Source organism: Triturus cristatus, chromosome 2_2, assembly GCF_964204655.1.
Source record: "Triturus cristatus chromosome 2_2, aTriCri1.1, whole genome shotgun sequence".
Classification (NCBI taxonomy): Eukaryota; Metazoa; Chordata; class Amphibia; order Caudata; family Salamandridae; genus Triturus; species Triturus cristatus.
In genome coordinates this window covers 466,584,264-466,611,882 of record NC_140582.1, presented here as the reverse complement: position 1 = coordinate 466,611,882, position 27,619 = coordinate 466,584,264, and the positions used below count along the sequence as shown (strand labels likewise).

Here is a 27,619-nt window from a genome sequence, read left to right as displayed (position 1 = left end):
TTTTTCCAGACTCATTCAAACTCTCTAAATCCTTATCAGTAAAGGCCAATCTGTATGACTTCTGTAACACCTTTGACTTCTCTATGACCATTCCATACTCACTAGCAGCTTTGGATATTTTCTCATGAAGATTCTTCGCTCTCCAAGTATTGCTTTTACACAAAAACAACAGCTCATCTTCTCGTTAAGTCCCTCATCTATTTGCACTTATTGTACCAATAATCATCTCTTCCAGATCTCCTTTCAATTGACTCACGTTTGCACTCTGGGGTTGAGGTTTCGGCTTTGCCATTTCTTTTATCCAATTATTTAATTCTTCTGGTGAAGGACCTGCTGAACTCCCTGCTACTGGAGTGACATTCGCCCCCATTTTCCTTGGGGCTATTTGTATGCTCCTTCTAAGGGTCTCTGTTACCAATTCACAAACCTGAAGATCAATCAATGTGGTATTCTGATCATCCTGACCATTCTCATTCATTACCGTCACCACTCCACTCCTGCTACCACTTCTTGGAACTACCAACAAATGCACTTTCGACAAATTCTGTCTTTCCCCATACAATGGAACTATGGGACCAATTGTCACTGGTACCATCAATGCTTCTGCATTCAGACTTAACTGATTCATTTTCTGAACCTGCTCTTATCTTGCCTTATTCAACAAATTTGCTTTATTTTCTCGCACTACCCTAGCTATTTCAGTTACTTGGGGAGTCAATAGGGTTCCCATCTGTGGAGCACTCTGGGTTACCTCCCCTGAATTTTCTTCATATGGCGGATATCTTTTAGTCATTATATCCTCTAACAACTCATCATCCTCAAAGTTATTCGGGTCATCTCTAAAACTTGAAGTCTCTATATTTTTATGTTCGAGGCATATGAGCTGCAGATTACACACTTTTGCATAGATCGCCATCTGGTGTTGGGCCCGGATGTTTGCAGTTTGTTTTTCCTCTTGGAAAGTCTTTGGAAGTCACGAGGTCGGTGACTCCTCCTTTGGTTCGTATTGCGCATGGGCTTCGGCTCCATCCTCAGATTGTTTTTTTCCGCCATCGGGCTCGGATGTAATACTTCGCGCTCCGGTTCTGAACTTTTCCAGTTCAACGATCAACGCAAAATCCTCGTTCATCGAGATTCTTCAGATACAAATCTTCTTAATCACCTTCTCTTCGACACTTCTTCGATTCCAGTCGTCGACGGCGGCCTTCGGGCCTATCCCGGCTCCGGTCTCGGCTGATGGAAAGAACTCCCTTCAAGAAGTGCCCTCGATGTGGGTCCGAAGTCCGCCACACCGATCTTCATGAGGTGTGAAACCTCTGCCTCTCCCCTGAACACGAGGCTCGAGACTGTCCCGCCTGCAAGTCTTTTAGATCGAAAAAGACTATTCGAGATCGAAGGTCCAAACGCAACATGGCGCACTCCTCGACCTCCGCTCCAGTCGACATCTTCGGGGACGACGTCGAAGCTCCGGGACAGCACCACACCGAAGAAGAAGACGACCTCGTCAGTGCTTCCGAAGCCGACGACTCAGATGTGGAGGACATCACCCCGGCGCAGAGGGTCGGGAGTACAATACCCCCTCCCACACCCGCGCCGACACCCAAAAAGGCTTCGGTCACGCCTTCGCCTCTGAGCCTAGGCAAGACCAAGGACACTGCTTCTAACACCCCATCTTCGGGCCCGGTAAAGAAGCCTAATAAGCCTTCCGGCAGCTCGGGCTCGAGCCAGCCTACCAGCGATGCCGAAAAACACCCTTCGGCACCGAAGAAAAGATCGGTCTCCACACCGAGCTCAGCACCAAAGCCCTCGGTGTCGAAATCCCGGCCTCTCGGTGCCGAACAAACATCATAAGGCCCTCGGCACCGACACTCCCGTGCCGAAGCCTCTCTCGGCACCGAACCAAAAATCGGAGGTTCCAAAAAATCACGGCACAGACAAGCCTAGAAAGCCGTCGGCCCCGAAAACCTCGGCGCCGACCGAACAACCAGTGTCGCAAGAACTATTCACACCGGATCCTTTGCAAAAGACACTTACCAAGGATCCAAAAACTGGACATTTGGCACCGTCTTCAAAAAAGAGACATTTGGACAAACCAGCTCCACCTCCAAAGAGGAAGGACTGTGCTACCTCCCCTTTCAGAGTGCCTTCCCCACCTCCTCCACCCTCTCCACCTCCGCCCCCTCCACCTTCTCCACCCCTGCCTCATCGCTCTCCGACCCCGTCTCCAGACCATGATCCAGCAGATGTGCCACAAGACCCAACCCCTACTGGATCCCCAGACCCATGGGATGATTATAACAATCCAGACGTCCCACAAGATGACCTTTATCCATCCAGGCCATCCCCACCAGAAGACTTGTTAGGTTTTCACCACCTACTCCAGAGGGGCGGCACATTATCACGGGGTAGAGCTACATACTGACCCAGTAGAGGAAGATTTCCTCCTAGACACCTTCGATACTGCACATAGGTCTACTGCTATACTACCTATGCTAAAAGGGGTAATCAAACATGCGACAGAGGTTTTTAAAGACCCAGTCAGGGCTAGGGTCCTAAACCCACGCATAGAGAAAAAGTATAAAGCCGCCCCCACATATCCTGCCTACATTAAAGGCCCTGCACCACTGGATTCCTTAGTGGTATCCACGGCTAGGAAGAGATCAAATTCACAGGCGTCCGGCGAAGCACCACCACCTGACAAAGAGGCCAAGCTCCTAGACGAGTCAGGAAAACGCACTGCGTCACAGGCTGCCAATATATGGCGTATCGCCAACACTCAAGCGCTATTGGCCAGATACGACAGAGCGCATTATGATGAGCTAGAAACCATCATGCACCATCTCCCAGAAAAATACAAAAATAGGGCTAATGAATTGATTCAAGAGGGAAAAACCATAACTAATACCTCTATACGCTGTGCCCTAGACGCGGCAGACACAGCCTCCAGGGCCATAAACACCAGTGTCCTCCTCCGTCGCCACGCCTGGCTAAGAGTTTCAGGCTTTAAACCTGAGGTACAAGCCTCCATATTAAACCCCCATTTGATCAACAACATTTATTTGGTCCAAAGGTTGATGAGGCCCTCGAGAAGATGAAGAAAGACACTGATACGGCGAAATCTATGGGAGCCCTACAGTCCTACCCTCCTAGGCGCTCCTTTCGCCGCTCTTCCTTTCGGGGCACGGGCAGAGGCTACTCCTGAGATAGCGCATCCACGTCCTACAAATCCCCTCCTCAGTCCACCTTCACAAGGGGTTATCAAAGAGGCTGCTATAGAGGCAATAATAATAAAGGGAGAGGCAAAACCAATACCGCCCGCTCTGCCACACCGCCTACCCAATGACTTTCCCCGCTCCCTCCAGACCATCCCACTCCGGTTCGGGGCAGACTAAAAAATTTCCTTCACGTCTGGGAGACCATCACCTCAGACAGATGGGTGACCCAAATTATTCATTCAGGGTACTGCCTAGAATTAACATCTACCCCCCCAAACATTCCACCCAGGCAACGCCCAATGTCACAAGAACATGCTACGTTACTAAAACAGGAGGTAATCTCCCTCCTGCAAAAACAAGCCATAGAGCAAGTCCCCATCAATCAGCAACATTTAGGGGTCTACTCCCTGTACTTTCTGATACCAAAAAGAGACGAGACTCTACGACCTATTCTAGATCTCAGGCCTCTAAACACTTACATACATTCAGACCATTTGCACATGGTAACCCTTCAACAGGTCTTTCCACTCCTCTCCCAGAACGACTTTCTCACCACACTGGACTTGAAAGACGCATACTTTAACATTCCAGTACACCATGCTCACAGAAAGTACCTCAGATTTGTAGTGGACGGGCAACACTACCAGTTCAAAGTGCTCCCGTTCGGGGTCACAACAGCACCAAGGGTATTCACCAAGTGCCTAGCAGTAGTGGCGGCACACCTCAGAAGACAGCACATTCACGTCTTCCCATATTTGGACGACTAGCTAATAAAAGCCACGTCCTACAACCAATGTGTACACCACACCGCCACTACAATCCAACTACTTCACCAGCTAGGTTTCACGGTGAACCACCAAAAGTCCCACCTGATACCATCACACACAAAGCAACACCTCGGTGCCACCTTAGACACCTCAAAAGCCATAGCCTATCCCAATCCTGCCAGGATTGCAAGCATCCAGGCTCTGCGTCAAAAATTCATACTTCAACACTCTCTCCCAGCAACAGTGTTTATGCAACTGATAGGGATGATGGCCTCTTGCATCTTCATAGTGCCTCACGCAAGACTCCAGATGCGTCCACTCCAGGAGTGCTTAGCACGCCAGTGGAACCAGGCCCAGGGGCAACTGACAGATCTGGTGTTGGTGGACGGTCGCACCCATCGCTCTCTGCAGTGGTGGAACACCACAAATCTTTCCAAAGGACGACCGTTCCTGGACCCGGTTCCACAAATAATCCTAACTACAGACGCATCGCTCTCCGGCTGGGGAGCTCATCTGTTACATCTCACAGTGCAGGGCACATGGACGCCGCAACAAAAGTTACTCCACATCAACCATCTGGAGTTACTGGCAATCTTTCTAGCCCTAAAATCCTTTCAGACGCAGATTTCAGGCAGGGCAGTCCTCATTCGCACAGACAACATGACTGCCATGTACTACTTTCAAAAACAGGGGGGCACACACTCTCCACAGCTCTCTCAACTAGCACAGAGCATGTGGAGATGGGCAATTCCGCAAAAAATCTTTCTCCTGGCCCAACACGTCCCAGGAGTCCAAAACACCATGGCAGATCTGCTCAGCAGACAAACGCAACAGATCCACGAATGGGAACTTCACCCACAGGTTCTTCACCCGTTCTTTCAGAAGTGGGGGCATCCTCAGATAGACCTCTTCGCCACCCACGAAAACAAAAAATGCCCAAGCTTCGCCGCCAGATACCAAAACCATTGTCCAAAGGCAATGCGATATGGATGAACTGGTCAGGCAAATTTGCGTACGCTTTTCCACCTCTCCCACTAATTCCATTAGTGGTGCGAAAGCTACAACAGCATTCCCTCACGCTCATCCTGGTAGCTCCAACATGGACCAGACAATCGTGGTACACCACACTGCTGGAACTCTCGGTAGTGCCACACCAAAAGTTACACCTCTCACCATGCCTCCTAACCCAGAACCATGGAAAGATCAGGCACCCGGACCCAGCTCAGCTCAACCTTGCGATCCGGCTCCTGAGATCCTAGAATTCGGATACCTTAACCTTCCCCCTGATTGCATGAACACTATCAGAGATGCTAGACGCCCTACTACTAGGGCATGCTACGCTGCAAAGTGGAAAAGATTTGTTGTTTACTGCCATAACAACACAATCAACCCTCTAGATGCATCCATACAGCACATCATATGTTACTTGCTCCATCTACAAAGGTGTAACCTAGCATATACATCCATTCGGTTACACCTCGCAGCAATTGCTGCTTACCTACAGAACAGACAGCACCTATCACTTTTCAGGGTGCCTGCCATCAAAGCCTTCATGGAAGGCCTCAAAAGAGTAATTCCACCCAGAGTACCACCCTCACCTGTCTGGAATTTAAATATAGTTCTCACAAGGCTAATGGGACCGCTTTTCGAACCTTTGCATAAATGTGAGCTGCAATTTCTCACATGGAAAACAGCTTTTCTGGTGGCCATCACTTCCCTTAGAAGGGTCAGTGAAATACAAGCACTCACTATACAGGAACCTTTTCTCCAAATGCATCAGAACAAGGTTGTACTCCGCACCAACCCAAAATTCCTACCCAAAGTCATTTCCCCCTTCCATCTGAACCAATTGGTATAATTAGCGTTTTTTTTCTCACAACCTCAAACTGTTGCGGAAAGGGCTCTACACACACTGGATGTTAAAAGGGCCTTACTTTACTATATCCAAAGAACACAACCTTTCAGAAAGACCAAACAGCTATTTGTCTCTTTCTCTCCACCACATAAAGGCAACCCTATTTCTAAATCAGGGATAGCTAGGTGGATTGTAAAATGCATACAGATTTGCTACCACAAAGCAAAACGAACGCTATCTGTTCCCCCTAAAGCCCACTCTACAAGGAAGATAGGGGCTTCTATGGCTTTTCTAGGGAACATACCATTAGATGACATCTGCAAAGCAGCGACATGGTCAACACCGCACACTTTCACAAACATTACTGTGTAGATGTGCAAACCAAGCAACAAGCTAGTGTGGGCCAGGCTGTACTAAAAACACTGTTCCAAACCACTGCAACGGATACCGGTGGTCGCCGCCAGGGTTGGGTACTGCTATATAGTCTATGCAAAAGTGTGTAATCTGCAGCTCATATGCCTCGAACTAAATATGCTACTTACCAGTATGCATCTGTTCTTGGCATGTAGAGCTGCAGATCTACACACGCCCACCCGCCTCCCCGGCTACCTGTATCCGTTCCAGTCTATCTTATTTAGATACAACACACATGGGTTTCTTTACTGTTATTACTACGCTCCATCTTTCCCTGCTGGCCAAAAACAATCCGAGGATGGAGCCGAAGCCCATGCGCAATACGAACCAAAGGAGGAGTCACCGACCTCGTGACTTCCAAAGACTTTCCAAGAGGAAAAACAAACTGCAAACATGCGGGCCCAACACCAGATGGCGATCTATGCAAAAGTGTGTAGATCTGCAGCTCTACATGCCAAGAACAGATGCATACTGGTAAGTAGCATATTCCTTTTCTCTCTACACTTTCCTCCTGTCTGATCATCAGCAACTAAAACTGGGTACAGACCTTCTGTCACCACAGCTCTCCTCCATATTTTCAACTTTTTCTTCCCTGCTTTCAAAAGGATATCCAAACATCCAATTCCTGTATCGTCTGTTACCTCTATATTTCTCTCTTTCAAATGCCTCAACTTCCCTTTCTTCTAAGCCTTCATACTGTGTCAGTCTAGGATTTGGTTCCAGTGCATTCATTCGATTTCTCAGATTCTGCAATATCCTTACATTAAATGTACCATGCTGTGGGAAAGCTATGACACCATCATCCTTTGTATACTTCACTCAATTCTCTAACCACATACACGTATGGTATCCTCGCTCCAACATCATTAAAAGGCAGGTATTTTTAGAGGTGGAATCAGAATTCTCTTTCTAGTCACAATTGATTTGTCCTTATTGAAAATATTCTTTATTTTCTTTAGCAGCTTAATTTTTCTGACTTACACTAATGTACCTCACCAAAACAACAAGGAAATTCTTCCGTAATTCTACATATTCTATTTGTCAGCTCTTGTCCTATACCAGGGCGACTCACACCATTCGGAGCACTGCTACGTAATCAAGGTCTCAACCAATACTAGTGCCCCAATACTAGGTCCCAACCAATCACAGCTTAGTACACGCCCGCTGCCTTACCAATGCCAGCGCAGCTTTTTCTGATGTCCGTATTACTCCTTCTACTGACCCTCCCTTCACAAAATATTACGGCAATATTTTTCTAAGTTTTCTTAATCAAAATTTCTGTTAGTAGCAACTGAAAAACAATGCTACCTTGTCTATTCCACTAAATAAAAAAATAGTTTTCACTTTTCCCAGAGGTTTTCTTCATGACGAGTCCTAATAACGACCAGCGCTATTTTACCCTTCAAACAAGCTCCAGAAGGACCTGTTACTCCCCTAGGGATAAGGCCAAGATTTTGCAAGAGGACTTTTTAGCGTGAAAAGAGTTCTTGTTACTCTCCTGGGGATAAGGCTAGAGTTTCGGAAGTGAACCCTTTACTATTTCAGACACTCCGCTTGCAAACAAAATTTCCCTAAATATAACACCTACAGCCCTCCGTAGCTTCGGTATTATTACAACAGACAAAGTACTTCTGCAGTGGGACTTCTAAATCCACACTCTTCTTCTGCCTATTTCAGGGTAATTCCATTCCTGGGATTCCTAAGGTAGCTCTGTACCTGTACTTCTAGACAACATAGAACAGGACACTAAAGTTTTCGTGTTAAGAACATATAATCATTACCAAACTAATCAATAATTAAACCGTCCTCTGCTACAAAGAAACTGATCCAGCAAAAAGCCAATACCCAAACAGGGATCAATACTTGATAATATCATAGAACAATGGCCCATACACATTCTCCCAAATCCCTAATGCGCTGGGGTCAATTTATATATGTTCGATTACTTTTCCTTCTATTATACATGTGATAAATCCCACAATACTCATCTAGCTAATACATCCACTCTCCTATCTGGTCGATGAACCAATTAGTTGAATAGTTGATGGTAATGATAATACTATCTGACTAACCATTAGGTCAGCTAAATAATCACAGACTCTCTGAATAGTTAATAAAACGTTACCTCACATTGAATGGTGAAATGCTCAATGCATACGGTTACAAGTGCAAACAATGAACTCACAAAAGGAGAAAAATACATCAGCAATATCAGGTAGAGACAAACTCATCAATCAATAATGACATTATGCATGAAGGAGCGGATAGATTAAGAGACATCAATTACAGCAAAATCAAATGCGAAACAAAATACATCTAACGGAGGGGATAGATGAAGAGACAAAAGCTTAATCTAAATATTACGTTCCAATACACCTATGACGGAGTTGATAGGTGAAGAGACAAAAGTTTCAGAGACAAAATATACATTGCAGGTAATTGTTCAAGAACGAGTCCGAATAATACAAACCTAAAATACTGCAGAAAACCATTACCCTGGCCAACGTGATGGCGGGGGTTCCCTGAATAGAGACAGGGAACAAAGACTACATGGACTGGAACGGGACAGGACAGGAACAGCTAGACCTCTCTGCAAACCTACGGACAGCAACGTATCTCCCCCTTCGTTCTCTCTGTAGCCAACCTAACTTAACCACACCCCCAAAGGCACCCCAGTTATACCCTAAAACCCACATGTTCGTCCCACATCATTTGAAACATTCACTAAATTAGACCGATGATTGGTGGCTCTGTCACACCACGGTGACTTCATTCATGGTTTGGGAATATGTATTGTTCTACACCCATTCCCATGATTTCATATTGGCTCCGTTCACACATTTTTATTCATGTTGCAATTGTACATTATTTATAGCAATGTCTGTTGAAAGAGTCCTTTTGTCCCACGGTCAGGAACATCACTTGGCAGACAGTCATCACATTGGCCTTCAACCCCTGCTCTTCTTCTGCTGTGTTCAGCACTTCAGTGTACCTCTGACAGATCAATTCTACTCATTCTTCCTTCCCCTCCCTTTTCTGGCCAAGTTAAGGAAACATAGCGTCTCATCCAGCTCACTATAGTAAATGGAAAATGAACATCCATTAATTATATGACAATGTAATTTTCACTGTTTACCACCCACCCTTGCACTAGTCCCTGTTAGCGTTTCTAATAGCATAGCTTTAAGCGGAAGCAGCATTATTTATTATTTCAAAGCAAGATGCAACATGCAAACTACGAAATGCACATGCGGCCTAGATATGTATTATTTCTTGTTTCTTTCAAAGCACGATATAAATACGATTTTAGTTCTTACATATCATTTTTCACGTTAGTGCATGCATGCGCAAAGTAACTTTCGCTCGTGTTTATGTAAGGTGCACGTTAGTTTTCTATAACTACTTACTGTTCATACATATTATGGGGGTATTCAGTCGAGCAGGTTTCTTAATGTGAAATCCTGCTCCATCAAGTGCAAAGTGAGCCAATTGTTCCAAGCAGTCATGACCAGAGAGGATCTTCTTGTGCTTTTGCCTAGTTGACAGCAAACAAATGATGGACGGAATGCTGACAATGCAAACATTCTTCCTCAGTCAAAAGATCTGGGTTAAATCCATTGTTCTTTTGCCCAGTACGCCACCCCAGTTTGGACCCAGCCATATGCATATCAGTCTTGACCCTATGCCCCATGGGAACAGTCCAGACCGAACTGCCCGGCCAGGTCCTCCCTGCACCGGAAACAAGCATCCTGGGGCTAGTTTCAGGGTATGTCACCCTTCTTCAGCCAGGCTAGCTTGAATCCAGTGGTGTAGTGAGCAAGGGACCCACGTCTGGGCATACCCATCCCACTTAGGGTGAAAAGTGATACAGCAAACAAATGATGGACGTACTGCTGACAATGCAAACCTAGTTTACAGCACACGCTAAAATGGTGAAAAACATCTATTACTGAACAGACCTTATGGGTACCATCGGCAAAAGTGACCATTACAGAGATGCATCCCAACCAGTGTGTAGGGATCACAGTGCTATGACCAGTGGTTCTAGCTCGTAGAGCATTCCAGGAGTAATTGTGATTAGGCTCAAGCATGACAACAATGTATTCCATTCAGTAACTGGGAAGCATGCACATTATTTAGATGTTCACTATGGCACAACAAACTGTCACCATCTTTCAAAACATTCCAGTCCTGTACACTGCAAAAGTTCATATGAATGGCGTCTTGCTAGCAGTTAACATCACTGTGCACAGAGTGTGTTACAGGATTTCAGTGGAGGAATCTTATTTATATGTGCACAAAGACTTCCAAGTAATCCATAGATAGTTATGGTCTCTACCCAGCATGATATCTTCTTTCCGCATCCGTTACTCCATTGAATTACAAACGTTTTGTTTTAACAAATCCACATAACTAAACTGAAAAGTCTTTATGTACACTTGATTTTAGGAGAATACATTGATTCTGCTAAACGCGGCGAAAAAACGAAAGTTTTGTTTCATTGCACAAATGTATCTGATAGAGACTTCTAGCCACAGATTCCGTACCTTAGAATTATCCCCAGGTATCAGACTGCATGGGTGGTTTGTACTTACAACCCACTTGTAAAGTCTCAGTCGTCCCACATCCGAGGAAGTTTGGGTACCTGAGGGTAAGATACCTTGAAGTGTGACTACAGGGTCCGCCCCCTCGGCCGTTCTCAGGTGGCAAGTAGCTACCGTCGCTAAAAAGTAAAAGTGACACAGACTTTACACGTGGGTTATAAGTACAAACCACCCATCAGCTGCATGTCTTAGTGTGCATGCAAGCTTCCATGGTCCTGACGAAAGCCATCTGAGCACATTGGAATATGGCTGAAACATGTAGACCAACCACAGGATAAGAAGGATCAAAATTACATCCTTCACATAGCTGCCACTTTTTTAACATTGACCAACACTCTCAATAATTAAATTAAAGTTAATAAACAGAGACTGTTGAGCCAATTTTAGAAGCAGAACTCACCTGAGCACTTTTCATTCATTCACTATCACAATCTCACCCCCACAAAAACAACTAGCTCCACTGTAATCAGGCGTTAAAGCACACCCTGGGAACATTCGGTGACCAGGATGGGAACCCTATGATGAAACATGTCACCTACTTGGTAGGTGAGTGAGGATTTTTTTTCAAAACCTGTGGGTTCCCTTGCCATTTTTCCAGGTAAATCCACCTATAATTTAGGTTCAGGTGTGTACCTTATAGATAACCTGTTCTTTTTGTTTTGACATTATCACTTGGGAAGAGAAATGGGCCTGTTTCCTGACTTCTCATTCTCACATTTTGTTGAGTACTAAGCGTCACTTATGGACACGCCCTTTGATGGCTCCCATCTCTTCAGAGACGAGGCGGATTCAGCACTGGATCCAGATCCAGCCACTGTGGCGCACAAGCTTCAGTCTTTGCATGGTTAAGGACCCCGCCACCCTGCCTTCTTTATCATCATGGGCACCCAGTGGGCGGCAGGATCTGCCATCACCTTCTGTCCTGTCTGCCCACAGGCGTTACCTGCTGTTCACGGTGGGCCAAGAGTACTTCCAGTTCACTGTGTTCTCTTTTGGCCTCACCAGCGGAGATCGGGGGTGCCAGTCTTCCCCGATCTTGACTGCTGTGGAACTCCTGCATTTGATGGGGTTAACTATCTTAGTGCCCAAGTCACATCTAACTCCCTCTCAGATGCTCGCCCTTCATCGGAGCTTTTTTGGTCACTGTACAGTGTTCAAGCCTATCCTCCCTGGATTTCAGTGAGACCGACTCGGAGGCTGCTGGGTTATGACCTCCTTTATCCAGCTTGCGAAGCATGGCCGCTGGCATATGTGAGCTCTTCAGTGTGGCCTGAAGTTCTAGTGGGTGTAGCATCAGGGAACGTTCTCTGACATGGTCCTGATCTCAGAGGAAATTGCACAGGATCGGCAGTGGTGGTTAGCGAACCGTAATTGGGACAACAGCAGACCCCTCTTCCTTCCCCATCCAGATCTGACAGTAGTGACAGATGTGTCACTCCTGGGATGTTGGCAGCCATCTGGGAGAGGTGGAGATCAGCGGCCTCTGGTCACTGGCAGATTTCGGACTCCACATCAACCTTCTAGAGCTCCACACGATCCGGCTGGTATTAAATGCTTTTCTACCCTCCATTAAGGGAAGGCTAGTGCAGGTGACACCACCACTGCTGTTTGGTACTCCAAAAAGCGGGGCGAGGTGGGGCCATGGACTCTGTCAAGAAACTCTGCGCCTCTGGACATGGCTGGAACATCAGGGCATTTCCTGGGTGACTCAACACCTAGTGGGATCTCTGAATGCCAGGGCAAACAAACTCAGCCGCAGAAGTCTAGTGGGTCACAAATGGCGTCTCCATCTAAAGGTGGTGCAAGGTCCCTTTCAGCAGTGAAAGTGTTTAAATCTCTTTGCCACCGCAGTTCTACGCGCTGGCGTTTCCAAGGCAGCTTTCATTCCGAGACGCCTATTGTCTCAAGTGGAGCTCAGGCCTCCTGCTCACCTTTCCGCCCATACAACTCAAGCCCAGAGTTCTCAAGAAGATCAGTAACATCTGGGCCCAAGTCATCCTTGTGGCTGTGGACTGGGCTCAGAGATGTTGTTATCCCGAGCTGTTGACCATGGCCATCAGTCCTCCGATTAGGCTGACTCTTTGGGAGGATCTTCTGTCGCAGCAGCAGGGGAGAATTCTCCACCCAAACCTGTCAACAGGTTGACCAGCGACAGTCGACAGCCTTCACTCATCTGCCCAAAGTCTGCGATATTATTGTGGAAGCCAAGCGTCCCTCCACCAAAACGGTATACGCCTGACGCAGCAAGCTTGTGGCATGGTGTGCAGAAAAGCAGGTTGATCCACTTTCTTCTCCTGTTCTCTTTATTCTTTCCCTTGCCCAGCAGGGCTCTGCTCTGGGCACCCTAAAGGGTTGACTTTCTGCTATCTCAGATTTTCTGTGGTTGCCTGACCAGCTATCCCTTTTTAAATCCCCTTTGTACAAAGGTTCTTGAAAGGTTTAAAGCATATGTTTCCTCCTCCTTCTTTTATCATGGCTCAGTTGGATGTTAACCTCATCCTGACGTTCCTGATGTGCACTCACTTTGAGCCCTTGCACAACTGTCCTCTCAGGCTCCTTACCATCAAGACGTACTTACTGGTAGCAATAACATTTGTCTGGATGGACAGTGAGCTTCAGGCTTTGTCATCCAAGCCTCCGTACCTGAACATGTGCCCAGACAAGCTGGTTCTACGAACTAGAGCTTTCGTTCTGATGAAAGCCATATCTCCCTTTCATGTAGGCGAGTCCATCACTCTGCCTACTTTTTACACTCCGCCACATCCCTCTAAGAAAGAGGAACGGCTTCACCAACTGGACCCAAAAAGAGCTTTGTCGTTCTACCTTGACCGCACAAAAGAGTTCCGGGTGTATGACCAACTGTTCGTAGGGTATGTTGGAATGAAGACTGGAAAGGTTGTGCAGAAGCGTGCTCTGAATTAAAATCTGCAACGCATTGGCCAAGAAGTAACCCCCTAAAGGTTTACGTGCTCGTTACACCAGAGCAAAGGCTACGAGCACTGCATTAGCAAGCAGAGTCCCGGTCCTGGACATCTGCTAGGCAGCAATGTGGGCTTCCCTGCACATGTTATCAAAACTGTACTGCCTGGACCGTTGGGATGGGCTCTTTGCCCATTCAGTCCTGCAGGAATTTTTGGTATGAAAATTGTTTTGCAGACCCACTGCCGGGGAGATATTGCTTGGGTATCTATTCTATTTTAAGGAATCTCTGGCTAGAAGTCACTGAGAAGGACAAGTTACTTCCCCTTGGTAACGCCTCATCTGTTAGAGGCTCTATCTAGTCACAGATTCCTTTCCAACTTACCCATCCTCCCCGCTCTGTGAACGGATTTCTAGGGACAGGGCTTTCCACTTTCATGGCCCTAGTTTTCCACACCAGTGGTCAGTGTTCTTCATGGCTCTGTGCTCCTAGCGTGGAAAGTTGCCAAAAGTAAACTGACGTCATAGATCTGGGATGGCGCCTATATAGGCACCACATATGTCACTTCCAACGCCAATTACACCAATCAGAGCTGATTGACGCCATCTACCAGCGCACAGTGGTACTGCTCACAAAAGGTTTCTAGATCCAGTCTGACATCTTGGGATAGTTCTAAAATAATGAATCTGCGACTTGATAGTCTTTACCAATAAGGCGTTGCGGAAGGTAAGTAACTTGTCCATCAAGGTACGGATATTCCTTTGTAATCTTACCCGTAACAATTGATTTGCAGCTTGTGTTGTAGATTCACGTGTACCTTTCCTACCTCTAGGGGGTATGGAAAGAAGTAGAATATCCATTTAAAGAAAATGCAGAAATGTTTTTTGTAGGCAGACATTTATTCAATGGTAAACAATATATGTATTCTGTGGCATTCTGCTTTGTGATTTTTGGGGAGACTCCCCTCAAGCAATACAACACCAATTCAAAACTGTAACAGGGTGCTTAGTAGAAAATTAGCTACAGTTTTCAAAACCGAGCACTAGATGGCAGATGTGTGCTCCATCTATGAAAATACAACTGAACAAGGATACAAACTGATTTTTACACATTTTTGATTTCTACTGACAATTTATCTGCAGTTTGAGGATTAAGCCCAGAAGACTTTTTTATAATTTTATTTTTTTTAAGTATGTTTTATCACTCTTCATTCTAATCTCTCGACTATGAATTATGGGCACTTCTGGTATCGAGAGGCAGGTGCCACATAAGCATAGATTTCTGCCCTCACCTCCTGCCACATCATGCAGGCCTGATTCCTTGTGCAGGTGTCGTAGTTACCTTGACAACTCTTGCATTGTGCCACCTGTAGACCAAGACATGACCAGTCAGTCATGTCCTTCATGTAATAGAGTTAGCAGTCTAGTAGCTGGGGAGGGCGGAGCCAGAGGGTCGAGGAAAGAGGAGGAGTCCCGACATGATAGGGCAGTTAGAGTAGGGACAGTGTCGAGGTTGGATGTATGAATAAAGCTCCCACTATATAGATATAAATCTACGACGTGTCTGTGGTTCTTTCGGAGCGCGATGCTACAACTGGCGACGAGGGTGGGATGACCAAGCCCCACTGACCACAGAACCTGAGAGATCGTGAAAAGCCGATCGCGTCGAAGCGCGATTCACATTAGAAGCGTGTGTCTTGGATGACGCTGGTGAGTGCAGAAGTCGGGAGCCCACCCCGACCCTGCCTTGCGCCCAAGAGTGGAAAGAGGAGTGTCCCAACACCGGAGACGCTGTCCCCGAAGGTCTGCCAGCGAGCGCCGTAGAGCGCGCTGAAGTGTGAGCTTGAAAGCTCTTTTGATGCCGGCAGATCTCACGCTTGATGCGTGAGTTTCGGCACGCCGTCGCGAGGAGAAACGCGGGAAGCTGCAGAATAAGGCGGGAGCCCACCCCGACCTCACCTGAGCAGTCTCTGTAAGGGAGAAGCAGGACCTGAGGTGTGCCACCTGTCGAAGCTGCCCGCTGGCGAGTCCAGAATGAAGAGGACTGAATGAGCCACGAGAGAAAGCCTCGTGTGTATGCAGTGACGGCGGCCATCTTGGAGTCAGGCAGGCCTTCAAGACAGACCCCTTGATGGTTGGAGAGCGGCCATTTTGAAGTCAGGCATACAGTAACCGAAACAAGCATTGGCAAGAACAAATAAACAAGCATTGGCAGAAAGGAAAATAAACAAGCATTGACGAGAGCAAGTAACGAAGCATTGGCAAGTGCAAACAAACAATCATTGGCAAGAAGAAATAAACAAGCATTGGCAAGAAGAAATAAACAAGCATTGGCAAGTACAAGTAAACAAGCATTGATATGTGCGAATGAACAAGCATTGGCAATTAGAAATAAACAAGCATTGACGAGAGCAAGTAAACAAGCATTGGCGAGAACACATAAAGAAACAAGACCCATCGAGGGAGTGGAAAGAAGACAACGACGCAATGGCGACCTCACCACAGCGGAAGCCCCTGGTTGCGGGAGGATCACACCTGCGAGCTCCGGAATGTCTGACCGTGACCACAGGAGGGAGCATGGGCCCCAAGTGGCAGGAATGGTTAGAAGACTTCGAAGACTATATTGAGGGATCCAAGGTGACGGAAGACAAAGAGAAGTTAATTGCCCTCCGCAACCTCGCAGGTCGAGAAATAAGCAAAATAATAAAGGATCTTCCGCCTGCTGAAACAGGGACGTATGACAAAGTGCGTGAGGCACTGAACAAAAAATTCCTTCACAAAAGAAACGTAGATTATGAGCGCCATACATTCCATCAAGCTCGCCAAGGAAAGGAGGAAGCGATGGGTGCATTCATCACCAGGCTGCGACGGCTGTCGAGATACTGCGAGTTCGAAACATTCTCGCCTGATGCTGCCATCAAATCGCAAATAATAACAGGTTGCCACTCAGAGACACTCCGGCGACGGCTACTGAGGAAACCCCATGAACTAGAAGAGATTGAAGAAATGACCCGCATCTATGACCAAGCGGAGGAACACGCTGCCACCATTGAAACAGGTCACAACATCAGCCATGAGCAAGCGCACCGCGTTCAAGAACGCTCGAGTGGTAGAAGGAAATATTCGCCGGAGAACAAATGGAGGCACAGCACGTCGTCTCACCAATGGCGTCCGGAGTATGGGAGAAGAGAGCTCAGGCGAAGAGATCGGAAGACAGAAAGGACTAAGCGATGTTATCGGTGTGGACGTGACTATCCCCATGTGGACACCTGTCCGGCCATGGGCCAACGGTGCAGGAAATGTGGGCGGTCCAATCACTTCGAAGCGATGTGTGGGGACTACCACCGAAACAAGCGAAGTGAACCGACGAGATCGGCCCGCTCAGACACCCGGAAACATCACATACGAGCTGTTCAAAGAGAGCTTGTGCGGTCCCCAGGCTCATCACATTCTAGCTGGGAATCACGCAGGTCATGTTGGGAACGCCGATCCCCATCTCAGGACTCGAGCTCATCATCCTCCCGAGATTCTACGTACACAGTGGAATACTTAAACATGATTGCAGACCCCGATCAGCTAAAAAAATATCCGCGACTAGACATTAAAGTGGGGAATCACAACACTAAATTTGTCATCGAGCCCATCGATTGCCGAGGAATATATTCACTTTCTGGCTGCCCCAGCCCTGCCACCGGCCATTCCCATGGATGTAATTCGGGAGGTCACCGCCCAGGGCACCATCCTGCAAATAGTGCTACACCGGATCCGAACTAATAAATGGAGACATAACACGCAAGAAGAAGACACAGATTCGACAATCCGGAAAGAGATTCAGGCATTCCGGCACGTCTGTGATGAACAATCGGTCACCACGGAGGGAGTCATCTTAAGAGGCCAACGACTCGTCATCCCCAGTCAACTACGGCAGGGAGTCATCGACTTGGCCCATGAAGGCCATAGAGGAGTGGTGTCCACAAAGCGAGCTCTACGGGAACGCGTCTGGTTCCCCTTCCTGGATCAGATGGTAGAGTCCACGCTAAGGGACTGTCACCTCTGTCAGCTGACCAGCCAAAGCAATCCACCGGCACCGCTACAGATGACCACCATACCCAGTGGAGTATGGCAAGAAATTGCCATGGACTTTTATGGGCCACTGCAGTCTGGCAAATACGTGGTTGCCATAATCGATGAATATTCACGATTTCCCATAGCACAAATCATATCATCTACTAGCGCCTCTTGCACTCTCAAAGTGCTAGACAAAGTATTTGCAACATGGGGTGTCCCCAGAGAAGTCAAAACGGACAATGGTCCCCCATTCAATGGACAGGAATTCAGTGCCTTTGCGAAGCACATGGACTTCAAACACCGCAAAGTCAAGCCACTGTGGCCCCAAGCAAATGGCACCATTGAGAGATTTATGGACACGATTAAAAAGACATTTCAGCAGGCGTCCGCTGAGAAGAAAGAACTACAGGCAGCCCTGACTGAAGTCCTCAGAGCGTACCGGACAACACCACACTCAACCACCGGACAATGCCCTGCCACCCTCATGCTAAGGCGACCAATGAGAAATCGCATCCCGACATGGGAGGGCGCCTTGCAAGCCGTATCACCAAGTCTCATCCATCAGGAAATGGTAGTGACGGATAAGCACCACAAGGACAAAATGAAATCGTATGCTGACGCAAAGAGAAGAGCAAGGTCTCCGTCCTTGCATGAAGGGGATCACGTCCTCGTCAAACAAGAGCAGCGGAAAAAGACTGATTCCCGCTTCCGTGATGAGCCACTGGTAATTACCCAACAGAAGGGCACTATGCTGACCGCGGAATCTGAGCAGCGCAGAATAACCAGAAATGTCTCCCATTTCAAGAGGTGTCCGCGAGACCCGAACGGACCAGGGATAGACACGACTCTCATGCCTGCCAGTGAAGAACATGACCCTATTGACGCTGGAGACAGAGGTCAGCAAAGTGAGCCAGTGACGAGTGCGCTCACCGGGAACATGTCACTGCGGCCACGTCGTGAAATCCGGCCACCCAAGAGACTCATCGTGGAGATGGACTAGAGCACTGTTGCTCGGTTGTTTTATGAAGAAAAGGGGAGATGTAATAGAGTTAGCAGTCTAGTAGCTGGGGAGGGCGGAGCCAGAGGGTCGAGGGAAGAGGAGGAGTCCCGACAGGATAGGGCAGTTAGAGTAGGGACAGTGTCGAGGTTGGATGTATGAATAAAGCTCCCACTATATAGATATAAATCTACGACGTGTCTGTGGTTCTTTCGTAGCGCGATGCTACACTTCAGACACTTAGTGCCCTCATTCCGAGTCTCCCTACCAGCTCTCGCTGCTTCCAGAAATATCTAACATTTAGGATAATAAGTAGCGTGTGTGGTTCAATTTTCCCTTAGCTGCACCCTTCCTTGGACAATTTCACCTTTAATAGTCGATTCAGATTTTAAGGAAAGGCTAACAATTATTGGGGCCTGGTGGAACTTCTCTCTCCATTGACTGCCCCTGGTTTCTTTCATTGTTGCAGTATTGCTCTACTTCTTGGGCACCACACAGAATAGTTGTGTGTCTGTGCTGACAACTTCCCTAGGCTAATAAAAAATAAAATAAAAAGTACACTGATGTTCATCTTGTATTTCCGACCTTACAAAGGAACACAAATATGCTCTCACAAGTGTGTTACAAAACAAATGTAGAGAGTTTGAGTATCAGTTCTGCGTTCTGGCCCTTATCTATCTAGAAAAGTGCAGCCCTCCAGATTTTAGTAATGGCAATCTCTGCTGTACTCCATTATTGAACTATTAATAGATTCTCATGTTTGAGTCTTTCCCCTTCATCGAGCGGACATGTCCACAGTACCATTACAATAGCAGGCTGATAAACTATAAAGCGTGTTAAATAATATACAAAACTTTTACTTAACTAAATATACTAAGGAACATGGATGATTGTTTTTCCTAATTTACAAAGTCTGTCCATAAATGATCACCGTTTATTGTTCATTTTGTTTGCTGTTGTGTATCAGTCTGTTTTATTTCTTAGAAATCTTGCTTACTGTTAACTTGGTATTAACTATTGGTGTTTAGTGACGTCTTGAATCTCTATTTTGCACAAATACGTTGGAAAATATTTATCGGATTTTCATAGTTCAATCCGAATCAGGTGGTGTGCTTTTTTTAGTTCTCTTATTGTAAAGTTTGACTTGGGTAATTTTGAGAGAAAAATGGGGTTTGCTTTGGCTAGCACTACTGAAGGCAGTTGCAAGCGCAGAAGCGTATTATCTCATGTTCCGCGTCTGCTTGAATGCACGTAATTCACCACATGTCAAACCTCTTAAAGGCTGCCTCTATGATTTAACTAAGAATGATTTCCTTTATGTATTTGTACTGAATTGGTTCTAAAAGAACAGCAGGGCCTTGCTCTCCTTTTCCACTGAATTCTCTCTCTCTAACCTGATAATTCATTAGTATTCAATTTTACTTTTCACCACAACTGCACAGTCTGCCAGTTTTAAGAAATTCTCTGATTTTCATGCATGTGTGCTTGTTTTTTAGTGCTGCATCCCAGCCCCTACCGAAGAGCCACCCTATTGCTAAAAAGAAAGCCAACAAAAAGAAAAAAAAGAAGCCCGCACATTAAAGCTAGTGTGGATTATCTACAAAGGCACAATGTACTGATGGAAGCCGTCAGATGTTTTGTTAATGCCGTGCATTACGAAAAACAGCCTCTCTTACCTGAGAAATTTAGTGTAAAATTCAGTTGTTTTAGGCCACTGGGTTCAACCTGCCTTTTGTTTTGAATTGACATTCACAATAAATTTTGATTAAGTATCTGTATTTTATGTTACAGAATTATTTTCAACTGTTGACCACCATGCATGCAAAAAAATAAAGCCTGCTACTTTTAACATTGTAATTTCTGTTCCCAATGTAAGCCAGAGTTCTAAATCCAATGGCAAGATGTGACCTTATGCATGAATGCGTACAAATTCTGAAATTCTTTTATTGTAAGAATGGCCTTTCAGGTGATTTTAAAGATCCATCCAAGTCAGTGACCCATGGGAAAGGTAAAAGAAGTGGGCTTGTTGAAAAATAGTGTAAGCCTAGTCATTTTATGTGGAGACCATAATTTTAAGATAAGAGTTCATATTGCAAGATTCACCAAATAAATAAGGTTAATTGAAAGAAGGATTGTATAAACACGAATTACTATGTGGCTGATTCACTGTAACTGTATTTTGCTTGATTATGGTCAACTGACTACTCTTTGTACTGTGCTTTTCTTGTTTTGTTCAAATAAAAATAAAATAAAAAAGAAAGGAGTTCAAAGATGTGGGTGACACAAGTTTGTTGTTTGGAATCTGGAGACCAGTCAACACAGGTTTCTATTGAGGGACCTCCAATATAAGGAGTAAAGGTCAATTTTCTGTTTCCTAGAGCCCTTTTTAGCCAGGAGAATAATAACGGTAGAATATTGAGATAAAGGGTATTTGCCATTAATGAGTAAGATTTCAAACAGGAGTGTTCCATTAAGAAGACTAATGCTTCTTAATGAAAAGACACACATAGGCTTTCTACTAGAAGAGGGTAAGGGTGTGGAAAGTCCTGTACTCAACCAATCTTAAATCGGACAATGTATACACTAAAGGAAGTAGTGGCCGCTTAAGATAGACAGGTAACCTTGTAGTGCATTGTAATATAACTTCTGAAGCCAGGTCATAGTGGTGTACATAAATGTTAACTTGCTTCATATAACACTTGAGGCAGACCAAATGAAGAGAAACAAGGAAGGTAATCTCCTAGTAAGGCCGTTGGCAAAAAAAAATGTTTGTCGAAATGGCAGATAAGTTGGCCCTGGTCGACTTCATCCAAAGTACAATTTGTTTTTAGGATAGAAATCGGAGCATGAAGAAAATGCAACTATTTATTACATCTAGAACTGCAAAACATGCACCTCCTGTGTGAGAATGTATATATGTACATTTCTGCAAACTTGCACTGTCTGAAATCTGCATTAATACCTACACCGGAAGTACAAACCTTTCTGCCACAGACGCACCTTGCTGTGCTAAGAGGGCTAAAAGTTCCAGCAGTAAGGCTTGTGTTGCTTTAGGCAACTGGTTATAGAAAAAACTGCCATATTCATAATGTGAAGAAATCTAGATTTGTATACATAAGTTAAAATCTTGAGAAAATTGTGGACAAAGGTGGAATTTCGCAGTGTGATCCCTTTATGGGAGTGGTTATGGCCAGTTGTCCATTAAGGATATTAAAACAAAAAAGGATGGTATGACTGCCTCTGTTGTTGCCTTGAACTCCAGCATAACTTTATTTTTGACTGGACACTCGAGACATAAAGTGACGATGACGCCAGTAGAGATTGTTTTAAGCTCCAGTGATCACTTTCTATATCCAGTAGAGATATTCGTCCGATCTACCTCTGTGCAGAGTACTTTAAATCTAATGCTGTTTGAGTGGAATAGTGAGTGATTTGTTTCTTCTAGATGACATTCAAATCAGAAAAGTGCTGAACCCCGCTGAGGAGTGGACGCAAGGACTGTGGTTCAGTATTTTCTTTCTGTAAGGAAGATTAACTTTCAGTGGTGTTGCTGTTGTGGGAATCCTCAAAACAGAGAAATTATGCCCCTGGCAGCTGTTAGAAAACAGCAGGTGATGCGAAGAGTTTACACAATATTAACTTCCAATGTTATACACAAAATTACTTTGCAACCACAGTGGGAACACAACGAATGAAAAACTGAATACTCTTGACTGAGGCAACATTGTGTTACCAAGGTAAGCTGCAAGTAGGTCAGGGTAAAAGGGTCTTTATGTTCTCAAACTGACCAGCCAAGACCTTTCTGAATTACATGAAGAAAAGAGTACTGATTCAAGGGAGGTCATTCAGAATGACAGTTCAAAACTTGAGATGTGGCTTCAGTGACTCACCACACTTTTGATACTGAATAAAGAGGGTGCACGCCACGCTCCAACAATCGGCAATCTCTGAATGTCTTTCAGGTGTGAGATTCAGGAGAGTGAGTGCTTCACTATCCACTTTTCCGTTTTATCTTGGTTAGGACTTACCTGAATTAAGTGTTTATTAGATCTCAGAGGAGGACCATTTGCATAATAATTGTAGGAATACCCTCATATCCCTCTTCCCTCCCCCAATGCTAAATGGGGGGACATTGAACACACAGAGGACACCTGACACCATTAACGCTAAAACTATTCTAAGCTTGTGGCTAACACTGTGTGCTAGAATGCTTGTGCATATTGCATTCAACATTTATTGACCTTCCGGGAACAATGGGAGTGATTTACATATAAGGCTAAGCAGTCAAAGGAGTTAAGAAATGTTAAAAAGCCCTGATGAAGTTCCTACTGTTTATGAAACGACACGCGTTGGCTGGAGAGTGTATGTAAATAAAGAAAAAAGGATGAAAAAAGAGAAAAAGGTTTTGATACAATACGCTTGATTGGACTTCTTTACCTGGTGCACCTCCATTTGATGTATTGACCAAGGATCTGGTACACAGGGGCACTGAACAGCGGCAGGTGCTGGAGGAATTGTGCACACGACTCTACGAAACCAAGCGTGAGGTGCAGACTGAAAGGTCCGCCGTTGGGTTCTTTTTCATTTGACCCTAAAAATAACTGTTGGTTTAAAAGCATGTCAACTTGTGCATCCAGCAGTTTTCAGGTAACAATAAAAAGGCCAAGATAACTCTGGTGATTAATGAACCTACTGGTGAGGATCAGAATGTTGTCTAGTGGCAGTTTCGACTCCTCCTAAATTAGTGCAGAGGGTTAATGTGCCAGCTGCATAGAATGTGTACTATGCAAGACCTGTGCATGTGAAACACTGTGGCCTCCAAACCCCGCCACTCAAGACCATAAGAAACCGGTGGTGTTGAAAATCATTAATCACAAGAAAAATACGAATGCCTAATGCCTATAAACGTTGTTGTTACTGAATCAGATATAGCAACACTAAGACCGTATGACACGATACCTTCTGGTGTGCTTCGAAGGTGATGTCAGCGATGGATAAAACCAGCGCAATACATAATCAAATAAAAATTAATTATCGGAGGAACACAAATGTTGCCCTTTTGTGTTGTGGGCCACAACCCAAGTGATTTTGGATAGAATATGAAATACAGTTGCCCTCAAGTAATAAAGGGAGCTGCCCGGATGTCATCTGCTTAGAGCTGAAAACCGGGTTTAAATTAACACAATTCTGAGAACTGCAAGCGGAAAAAACTGCACCAAATCATGAACTCATTTTATGTAAACTCCTTAACTCGTAGAGATGATCTAAGCAGGAAGGTTTTGTTTCTGTGGGGCGCTAGGTGGCGCACACGCAAGATGGCCACACTATCTTGAGGCTCCTGCAGCCTGGCGTGAAAAATCCTGCATTCATCCTGCTCACCCACCCCATCTGCACCCCAAACTGAAGCCAAGCACAGCTGATGATCTGCGGAAGCTCCGGTGTAAAACTTGGCCGGATTGAAGGCTCTCGGCTCTGGCTACACCGCCACCAAATCAGCGCTGCGGGAGCAAGGGGTGCGAAGCGGTGGCAACATTCACGCGAGCCCGCGGTGGCCCATGAGGCCCCTAGGCGCGAATCCGGAGGAGGCATCGCGGGCCGGGCAGCGGATCGTTACATTGCCCGCAAATGCTGCTCGCTGCACAACATCAGGGGAATGCACATAAGTATCTATCGCCTGCGGCAAGCCCCCCCCCATTTGAACGAGCGACGGGGATAGCGGTAGAAGAGGCGAAGCTGCGACCCCCCCCACGATGTCCAACCTGTGATGCCTCGATGCCCTTGACATCCCGGTGAGACACCCTGAGCGTGACCTCCTCCCAAAGCCATAGCGCCATTACCGCACCTGCAAATACCCGCGATCCTGCACTGCGGCTCGTCCTTGCGGCCTGCGAAGCTTCATGGAGTTGCCGCCCATCTCCCTACAGGCCGCCTCATAGCACTGCAGCTCATAATAACGGAAGGCGCCACAAACCACTGCATGGACTATATGCCCCTATGCCTGCCATCTAAAGAGCTCGGCCCTCCCTGAGACACGTCGCCGCGTGCTCACTCGCTGCAGGCCCCATTTCCACCCGGGTGGCCCTACCTTGCCTGCACGGAGAGGCGCCCATAGACGCCAACACGCTAGGGGTCTGTACCTCCTCCAACCCCTCTCTGTACCATCTGCGGGAACTGGCCCGGCATCTGTATTGGCCCCCTTACTGCATTAGACACCCAGCTTCTCCCTGCTATTGTAGTCACCCACCAGGATCGGCCCGTGGGTGCAGGACACTTTTCTGATTGCAGCAAACCGTCCCAGTAAGCCGCGCCACATTCTCTCCCAGGCGCAAAGCTAGCAGACAGGCGGTGTGCCACTTGCGCACTACTGCTCAGGTATCCACCGCTCCACATTAATCAAGTCTGAAGCTCCCCACGACACGCACGCAGTAGTGCAACACGGACACTGACAAACCTTGCATAGAGGCCAACATGGGGAAACCAGATACTCGCCAGCCTAAGCTCAATTTCAACCCTACCAAACGGTGCGCCCGGACTGTACCAGAGGATCAGGACTTAGATAAAGGGTAAAGTACCCACGGAAGCGCGACCTCCCCGTCTGCGGACGTGCAGAGCATCCTTCAGGAGGTTCGCCAGGGATTCGCCACTATCGTAGACCAGGTGGATAGAATGTCAACCCGAATGGATGCCATTGCGCACAAACTCGAAGGGCATGAGGATCGCATCAAAGAAGCAGAACGCCGCATCTCGGATACCGAAGACACAACGTCCCAAGTCCCGACACAGATTGCTCACATGGATAAACTGCTAAAAGTCATCGCTGCGAAGAATGAGGACTTAGAAGCGCGCAGTAGGCGCAATAATATTCCCATTCTTGGGGTCCCTGAATCGACCAATACGGGGAAGATGGAAGAATACGTGGCAAAATTATTGCTCTCGTCGATTGAGGCAGAGGCCTTCTCCATTCAATTCATAGTGGAACGTGCTCACTGCTCCTTGGGTCCGCCCCCGCCACCGGGCAGTACACCACGCCCTATTATAGCGCGACTCGAACTATATAGATCGGGACGTCACACTCCATGTAGCGAGAAGCAAACAACAGCTAACCTACGATGGCATCACGTTCTCCATTTATCCGGATTTCACTCCCACAGTTCAGGAAGAACGGCGCAAATTCACAGACGTCAATAACCAGTTGCGGTCGGCCCAAATTGACTATGCACTGTTATATCCTGAGCGCCTCAGGGTCACCCACCAAGGTAAACAGCGATTCTTTACTAAGCCACAGCAGGTGGACGGATTCTTAAAGCATCTGAAACGAGTGAACCGCAATACTGGGTCATTAGCATCGTCCCAACAGTCCACTTCAGTGGGAGCGGAAGATGACTCGCAATGATTACCTTACTGATAACCAAACTCCTCCTGAGAGACATGACATGTTGTGTTGACTGCCTGACAGCTGTGCTGCTGCTCTAGGACACGCATATCTCGCAGATGGTAGGCCTATTCTTAAGCCCTTTTCCACTGACACGCCAGGCACCCTCTGCCCACCTGAGTTCACCCACTCCACCGCTTTTGGGCTCAACGGGCGAGGCGCACCTGTGCTGTCACCTAGGGGTTTCCCCCAGCGGGTATTCCCCCATTAATGTTCGCTGCATGTACTCTGCAGCATATGTATGTTTTTTTTGTTTTAGTTTCACTGATTTGGGTATGGGGAGAGCACTTAATGCTGGCAAGTTGGGGATGCTTCAGTGGGAGGGGGGTGGTGGCACGTGGGGTATGTTTCGAGTTTAACCATGTCTCTTACCATGTATTTCACGGAACGGAATATTGTTTTACAGAGTCCAACACGCTTATTGGTGTACCTCTTTAGCTTATCGACATACCATGTCTGAGCCAATGTCAGCCACACTCCCCCATGGGAAAGTGAACATAGTTACCTGGAACGTTAGGGGATCCGCGTAAGAGACGCCATATCTTAGCCTACCTGGACAGGCACCGTGTTCACATTGCGCTTCTCCAGGAAACGCACAGCAACCCCCTACATACTCATACATTTGCGCAGAAATGGGCTGACCACCGGGTCTTTTCCTCCTACTCCTCATATGCACGGGGTACGGCCATCATCATAAAAAAGCAGACACCCTTCACCTTGATGGGAACACTGCGACCCTGAAGGGCGGTATTGCATTGCATGGGGGCGACTAGGAACAGACTGTGACGCTGACATCCTGCTAAGGGGCCCAACACTGACACTCCAGACTTCTTCACGACCCTGTGGAGCAAGATCTTGGAGGTTGGTTCCACACACATCATTTGGGGAGGAGACTTTAATACACTGTATGACCCTTCACTAGACCGATCTAATCCTAGCCCGCATCACTACACGAAATCCAGTTCGACCCTCCAGAGCCTAATGACCTTGTGTTTCTTTACAGATGCCTGGAGACATGTGCACCAGTTTAAGCGCGAAGGTACACATTTTAATACTCAAGCCACATCGTGGGCTCGCCTGGACTATATCCTTTTGTCACGAGGGTTGGTACCTGTTCTGGAAAGCGCTATGCATCTTGTGCGCACATACTCAGATCACGCCCCAGTCTTATTAACTTTGCGCCCCTCCGGGTATTGTAGCTGGCGGCTACAACCCACTGTGCTCCTAGATCCGGTCTTTCAGCAGGAATTGGAGGAGGAGATGGTGATTTTTTTAAGAGAAATAAAGACTCTGTGGGGGAAGTGAGGACCATATGGGAAGCTTTTAAAGTCACTATCCGCGGGCTTTG

General features: G+C 46.6%; 1 protein-coding gene across 1 annotated transcript in view; it reads left to right on the top strand.

Moving 5' to 3' along the window:
* EXOSC9 (exosome component 9) overlaps positions 1-21,109 on the top strand; it is a 447,763-nt gene extending 426,654 nt beyond the window's left edge. Inside the window, exon 12 of the mRNA XM_085641570.1 lies at positions 20,336-21,109. Coding sequence (XP_085497696.1) covers positions 20,336-20,420 — 85 coding nt within the window. The 3' untranslated portion in view covers positions 20,421-21,109. The remainder of the gene's footprint in view (positions 1-20,335) is intronic.
* Positions 21,110-27,619: the final 6,510 nt, after the last annotated feature.